General features: G+C 40.7%; 2 protein-coding genes across 2 annotated transcripts in view; both read right to left on the reverse strand.

Moving 5' to 3' along the window:
• Positions 1–3,904, reverse strand: LOC125192365 (G-type lectin S-receptor-like serine/threonine-protein kinase LECRK4). The gene is made up of 3 exons (XM_048089906.1): positions 3,593–3,904; positions 1,632–3,506; positions 1–270 (listed from the first exon to the last, which is right to left on the reverse strand). The coding sequence occupies exons 1-3, from the start codon at positions 3,902–3,904 to the stop codon at positions 1–3; spliced, it is 2,457 nt and encodes an 818-aa protein (XP_047945863.1).
• A 1,630-nt stretch (positions 3,905–5,534) lies between these two features.
• The window catches only part of LOC125188369 (G-type lectin S-receptor-like serine/threonine-protein kinase LECRK3), a 4,137-nt gene continuing 2,397 nt past the window's right edge, over positions 5,535–7,274 (reverse strand). Inside the window, exon 2 of the mRNA XM_048085206.1 lies at positions 5,535–6,780. Coding sequence (XP_047941163.1) covers positions 5,653–6,780 — 1,128 coding nt within the window. The 3' untranslated portion in view covers positions 5,535–5,652. The remainder of the gene's footprint in view (positions 6,781–7,274) is intronic.

Below are 7,274 nucleotides of genomic sequence, written 5' to 3' on the forward strand. Positions count from 1 at the left end.
TCAGTGATACATCTTCCCAATCGTCTTCAGCTCTGTCTGGAACTCTCTCTCTCCTTGTGTGACTTCTTTCTTCAGTCTCTGCACTGCCACCATTTTCTGGCCATGCTGCAGAACCCCTTTGAACACTGTGCCGGATGCTCCTCTCCCCACCTCTTCCTTGAAGCCCTTTGTTGCTTCGGCCAGATGCTCGAATGTGAATGCTTGAAGTGAAATGCCCTCGACTAAGTTAGCTCCATCGTCCTTATTGATCCTGTTGTAGTTCTTCTGTTTCTTGTGATGAAAGACTCAAAGATAAACAATCCAAAAAAATATAAAATTCTAACGGAAGCGTTCAAAACATGGAATAATGCTGAATATGAAGACCCTACACATCTGAATACTAAACATGACATAATCTTCAATTACTCTGCTCAACATCCACTATGTCCGTCGCTGCTCAATCTGCACATTAAAAACAATATGCATGCTGAGTACTTGATGCACTTAGTGGACACATGCCAAAATATAGTTTGTCAAGCTATAATCAGTGACCTTGGGGGTTTTAACTTTAAAAGAAAAGTACACTAAAATATATTTCACGTAAAGCTCGGTTGCGCAACCATTTTCCATCCAATCCACCATCACCATATCTGAACATACATAACAAGGAACATGGCCACGAACCAAGTCACTAGACCGGCCAACTTAAAATAGATGGTACCCGATCTACGTGGTGTACACTAGTCTGAGTAGGATATGGAGCCCTGCAGGGACCCGATGCATGCATCCTACATGTGCTCATATTCTCCTTTGTTCTTTCCTAGGAAAATATAATTACAAAGCCCTCGTATTTCCTAATTTAAATCGTCGACTGTCCAAACATTAGTTAACCAACGCACAATTATTAAACTAAGGCCCAAAAACTAAAAGAATTAAAGTGGCCTAAGAAAAAATAAAACAAGTTGGCCCAATTATAAGCATCACTTTGGCCCAATGCATAAAACTAAAGAAAAAGAAATAAGGATCAGTGCTGATGCTCCCAACCCAAACACACTTACATATGTACAAAAAAAAGAAAAAGAAAAGACTAAAATATACTCCCTGCCCACCAAGGCACCAACACGTAACTCTCACACTCTATCTAAACTTTTGTATCATCATTCTTAAAATTCTCCGTGTGACAACGACTTCCACCTCTCCCTCTCTCTCTCTCTAGTTCTCAAATTGGGAAAACAAAGTCAGGCAACTCTATCTGATGTAAAATTATGCAAAAATATATGAAAATAACTAAACTGGTAGATAAGAACTCAGCTAATTGATATCAAAATTGGTTTTTTTACTATAACCCATTTTGGTATTCTGTGAATATACTTTTAGTACTGTGGCTAATTACATTTTCTTAAGTTAATTTCTGAACATTGCATATCACATATCATCTGATGCTAGTAATGTTAGTTGGTCTATGATAGTACCATTAGTAGTTTTTAGAGAAATGATATGATTTGGAGTATGATATAAATGAAGACAAGCAACATACTGGACATTATTATAAAGTAAAAAGAAAAAATAAACATTAGAGCACACTCATTAGTAAATCAAGCTAGATTTAACTTAAAGAAGGAACTCGGGCATGGAGGTATTGGAATCTCAACAGTTCCCTCCAACATTAGTAGAACTTCCTTCATAGTTGGACGCAGTGATGGATCATATTGCACACACCATATCCCTATCTTCACCATCCTCTCCACGTTCTTCTCTTCCACCATTTCGTCATCCACCAGACTCCCAATCTTCCCCGTTGCATAACAGTCGTATACCCATTCCTCAAGAATGGCCTCATCCTCACTCCTGCTCCAATCAACACACTTCCTACAGCATACGATCTCCAACAGCATCACACCGAAGCTATAAACATCTGCTTTCACTGTGATCGCCTGCTTATGGTACCACTCTGGTGCTACATAGCCCTTAGTGCCTCTTATCCCAGTAATTGTATTAGTCTGATCTTGATTTAGAAGCTTTGCTAGCCCAAAGTCTGATATCTTAGCGCACCAGTTCCTATCCATGAGTATGTTCTGAGGCTTTATATCGCAGTGAATGATCTGCGTCTCACACTCTTCGTGCAGATACAGTATCCCTCTAGATATATCACGAGCGATTTCCATCCGTTCCTCCCAGCTTGGCTGTTTCTCTTGATTGAAAAGTATATCAGCTAGGGATCCGTTGCTCATGTACTCAAACACCAACGATTTGTTGTCTTTATTGAAGCAGTAACCTAGGAGTCGGACTAGGTTCCGGTGATACATCTTTCCAATCGTCTTCAGCTCTGTCTGGAACTCTATCTCTCCTTGTGTGTATTCCTTCTCCAACCTCTTCACTGCCACCATTTTCTGGCCATTCTGCAGAACCCCTTTGAACACCGTGCCAGACGCTCCTCTCCCCAGCTTTTCCTTGAAGCCGTTTGTTGCTTCGGACAAATGCTCAAATGTGAACAATTTCAGCGAAATGCCCTCCGCAAAGTTAGCACCATCTTCGTTAGTAATCTTGTTGTAGTCCTTCCGTTTCTTGTGAGCGAAGAACACAGAAATTAACAAGGCCAACACGCCTATTGACATAAGCACAATGCCAATGATGAGGATGTCCATATGCGGCTCTTTCTTGGTGATGATTTTAGTATCAGAATTGCCTCCCATGTCGGGTACCACGGTTGTACTGAAGCGAACGAGAGCCACGTTCGAGCTATCCAGAGACCTTCTTCCATATCTTAACGGAAGCCTCTGTTTGCTGCATTGGCTGTCTCGAAAGAAGGCTGCTTCGCAGTTGCAGTCATCGAGGCATGCTTTGCTGCACTCTTCTTCACTCATCATTTCCAAAATCTCATACGAGTTATCCTCCCATTCTGAGTTTTCGACCCTTCTCATTTCGTATTTCAGTCTATCATCAATTTTGGCACAGCCCTGTGCTAGGAAGTTTCTAGAACAGCCAGCTGTGTTGTTGCCGGACTGAACAGAGACAAAACCGGGAAGACACTGACATTCCGGCGCAGTATTCTGAAGAATACAGAAGGCGTTGACTCCGCAGATACCTTTGGGAACACAGACGTCTTCCGTAGATGACCAACTCCTGGCCATGGTGAGATCACCGAGAGAGAGAGAGTAGATGCGGAAGATTCCTCCGACATCGAGCCTCATGAGATTGATGTATCCATGTGTAGGGAATCCACCATTGCATATATTCCACAGAGGCAAGCTACCGTTGAGCAGATAAAGACGGCCGTCGCTTTCGAGGTTAAGAGAGACGTTTCCACCTACTCCGATTGTGAGTGTTGAATAGTAAGCGTAAGCCGATGTACTCGGTGAATCGACAGGATACAGAACAAGGTTTCCATCGCCCTGCATCGACAGCTTGAATATCCCTCTCCCATGGTCGGTCTCGGAGGCGCTGGAGAAGAGCACTTTCCCCGGCATGGTAGTCGCTGGCCGGGGAGGAGGGTGTTGGTCGGGTGGTCGAAGCTCTGCCAGATGATTCTTGAATCAGAATCGTAAAGAATAAAGTTTCCGTTGTCGAGCATTGACGCTGATGCGATGGTTGTGGAGCTGCTGATGACTTCTACATCTTGGCCTTGCGTCCGGCGCAGGATTAGCCTGCCGTCGGTAGATAGTAGGAGGGAAACGACGTCGTCAGGGACAGTAGGATTGTTGTTCCTGTTTGCTGTCCAGATGACGGTTTTGTCGGGAAGAAAGATGCCGACAGCGTAGCCATTGACATGTTGAGGGAAGAATCCGAAGGCGAAGACGCCGGAGGGGGAAAGCCAGGAGGAGTTGGAGGTGGGAGTGATGGAAGAGCCTAAGGTGATGTTGGATGATCTTGTTTGAGCTTCTGTTGCTGCAGAAATAAGGAGAAACAATATTGTGAGGATGGACATTTCAGTTAGTCTGTGTATTGCTTTGCTGCTTTCACTATTTATCTTTTCATAGGGGATACTGCAATTATTTAAAATTATTCTACAGATGACGGGGTGCGTTAAAATGACAATACCTCTTAAAGTAACACCATATCACCATTTTTAGTCAATTATTTGTACACGTGGACGAATAATTAGCTACCATGTGGTAATCATAAAAAATGTTATAGGGTAAATTTACTTGGCCAACAATATCAAATACACAATACAACAATTTTTCTAGGCCAGCAATATCCAATACGCTAAACAGCAATCTATAGATTATTGTCTACCGTTTATACTATTGATGTGTAGTGTTTATAATATTACCTGATACGTGGTGTCATAGTGTCATTTTAAGAGTTGTTGTAATTTTAACTCAAACCATAGATGACATACTTAAAAGTTAAAACCTAAATAAAATTGGGGAATTATTTATTTGTTGGTTAAAATTAAGGATGTAATCTAAATTCTGATTTTTTCAAAGCGTTAAAAAGTATTCCCTCCGTCCGTGAAATAATATCCGGATTTTGTTATTTTGGGATGTCTGTGATTTAAAGTCTTATTTACTTTTTTTTTATTTTAGGTAAGGGAACCGACCCACCATTTACATAACTCATTACACTCACTTTTTTCAAACCAATACTATTACTTATTTTGCAACAACTGATTTCCTTATTTTTCTTCACAAAGTCAAATAATTTCTTAAAATCAGTGCCGAGTCAAAACGCGATTATAAATGGCAGCCGGAGGGAGTAAATGTTACATGGTACTCCCTCTATCCCTTAAATTTTGTGATTTTGTCACACTTTGACTAGACACGAGTTTTAAGAATGGAAAATGAGTTGAAAAAGTTAGTAGAAAGTGGATTCTACTTTTTTATATTAATAAAATGTGAGTGGGAAGGAGTTAATGGCATACGGGTAACAAAATTTTATGAAATATGATAAATTTTGTGGGATGGATGGAAATGAGAAAACGTAACTAAATTTAATGATTGGAAGGAATAACTTCTATTGAGGAACTACTACCGCGCCCTTACAAAAAAATGGAAAATGTATTTAGTTAGTGAATACAGTGAATACCGGCAGAAGATTCCTCCGACACCATGCCTTATTAATCAACTACTGTACCTGTTAGTCATTTAATTATTCACGGCTGTCTATTAGTACTTGACTTATTTGGAAGTTAAACTAACAACTCTAGATTCTAGAAATTTGACTTGGTCTTAGAAAATTTCCACATTTTTTTAACAGCTTAACATGGAACTCGATTTCATAAAAGATCATTGAACTCCGAGTATCAATAGAAGTGAATGAAAAAATGTCAATCAGGGTATTTATATCAAATTATAATAAAGTTAACTACCTTTTAAAAAATATCTCAAAACTTTAAATTTATATAACTATCTCAATTCAAATTGATTTTTCACACAACATATATCAAATTAAAGATAATTTTATAAGGATTCCAACGAGATCCTACATGAATATGTTTCAAAGTCAAAATTTGATTTTTTTTGGAGTTTTCATATTTTTGAAGACATAGATTTATATCAATACAATTTACATAATACTCCATCCGTCCCATGTTATTTGAGAGTATGTCAATATAATGCTTGTAAAATGTCAATATGAAATTGTGTTGACATTCGCATGGCTTCGTGTTGATGTATTTAATCATGCACTATAGAAACAAATTGCATTATAGCAAAATCGAAGTAAGTTAAGCTAGATTGAACTTAAGAAAGAAGAAGGACTTGGAGGTATCGGAATCTCGACAGTTCCTTCCAACATTAGCAGAATTTTCTTCATAGTTGGACGCAACGAAGGATCATATTGCACACACCATATTCCTATCTTCACCATCCTCTCCACTTTCCTCTCCTCCACCATCTCATCCCCAACCAAACTCCCAATCTTCCTCGATGAATAACAGTCGTAAACCCATTCCTCAAGAATCGCCTCATCCTCATTCTTGCTTGAATCAACGCACTTCCTGCAGCATATGATCTCCAGCAGCATCACACCGAAGCTATACACATCTGCTTTCACTGTGATCGCCTGCTTCAGGTACCACTCCGGTGCAACATAGCCTTTAGTCCCTCTTATTCCACTATATGTATTAGTCTGATCTTGTTTCAGGAGCTTTGCCAGCCCGAAATCAGATATCTTAGCGCACCGCTTCTCGTCCATAAGTATGTTCTGTGGCTTTATATCACAGTGAACGATCTGTGCCTCACACTCTTGGTGCAGATATAGTATCCCTCTCGATATATCTCGAGCAATCTCCATCCGTTCCTCCCAGCTCAGCTGTTTCTGTTGATTGAAAAGTATGTCAGCAAGGGAGCCGTTGCTCATGTACTCAAACACCAACAGTTTGTGGGCTCCATCGAGACAGTAACCAAGGAGCCGAACTAGGTTTCGGTGATACATCTTCCCAATCGTCTTCAGCTCTGTCTGGAACTCTCTCTCTCCTTGTGTGACTTCTTTCTCCAGTCTCTTCACTGCCACCATTTTCTGGCCATGCTGCAGAACCCCTTTGAACACTGTGCCGGATGCTCCTCTCCCCACTTCTTCCTTGAAGCCCTTTGTTGCTTCGGACAGATGCTTGAATGTGAATGCTTGAAGTGAAATGCCCTCGACAAAGTTAGCTCCATCGTCCTTATTGATCCTGTTGTAGTTCTTCTGTTTCTTGTGATGGAAGATCACAGAAATTGATAAGGCCAAGACGCCTATAGACATAAGCACAATGCCAGTGATGAGGAGGTCTATATGCCTCTCTTTCTTGCTGATTCCTTTATTGTCGGAATCGCCTCCCAAGTTAGGTAGCTTGGTTGTACTGACACGAACGAAAACCATTCTTTAAAGAAGGCTGCTTCGCAGTTGCAGTCATCGAGGCAAGCTTTGCTGCACTCTTGTTCTACACTCATCATCATATTCAAATTTCCATAAGAGTTATCTTCCCATTCGGTGTTTTCAACCTTTCTCATATCGTGTTCGAGTTGCTCACACTAGGGTTTCCAAAGACGCCTCTGTTGAGGAAGACGTAAGAATACCTATTATTCGGCCTTACAGTCACAGAAGGGCCAAAGCAGATGCAAGTCGGACCGTTGTTGTGTCGACCTACAAGATCTATGAAGGTTCGCGTCCCGACGGGGGTTTAACTGCCATCTAACTTTATGCTATACTCTTTCCAACTTTTGTGGCTTACCCTTCTATTGAGAATACCTTTAAACTTATACTACTACTCACTTCTTCTCACGTCGTTTCGTACGGAGCTACTGACGTTGACGCTTCGTCGGAAGAAATTTCTGTCGGTTACGTTCTTCGTCTCCTAAGGCAATTCTAAG

The sequence above is a fragment of the Salvia hispanica genome, chromosome 1 (assembly GCF_023119035.1).
Source record: "Salvia hispanica cultivar TCC Black 2014 chromosome 1, UniMelb_Shisp_WGS_1.0, whole genome shotgun sequence".
Taxonomy (NCBI): domain Eukaryota; kingdom Viridiplantae; phylum Streptophyta; class Magnoliopsida; order Lamiales; family Lamiaceae; genus Salvia; species Salvia hispanica.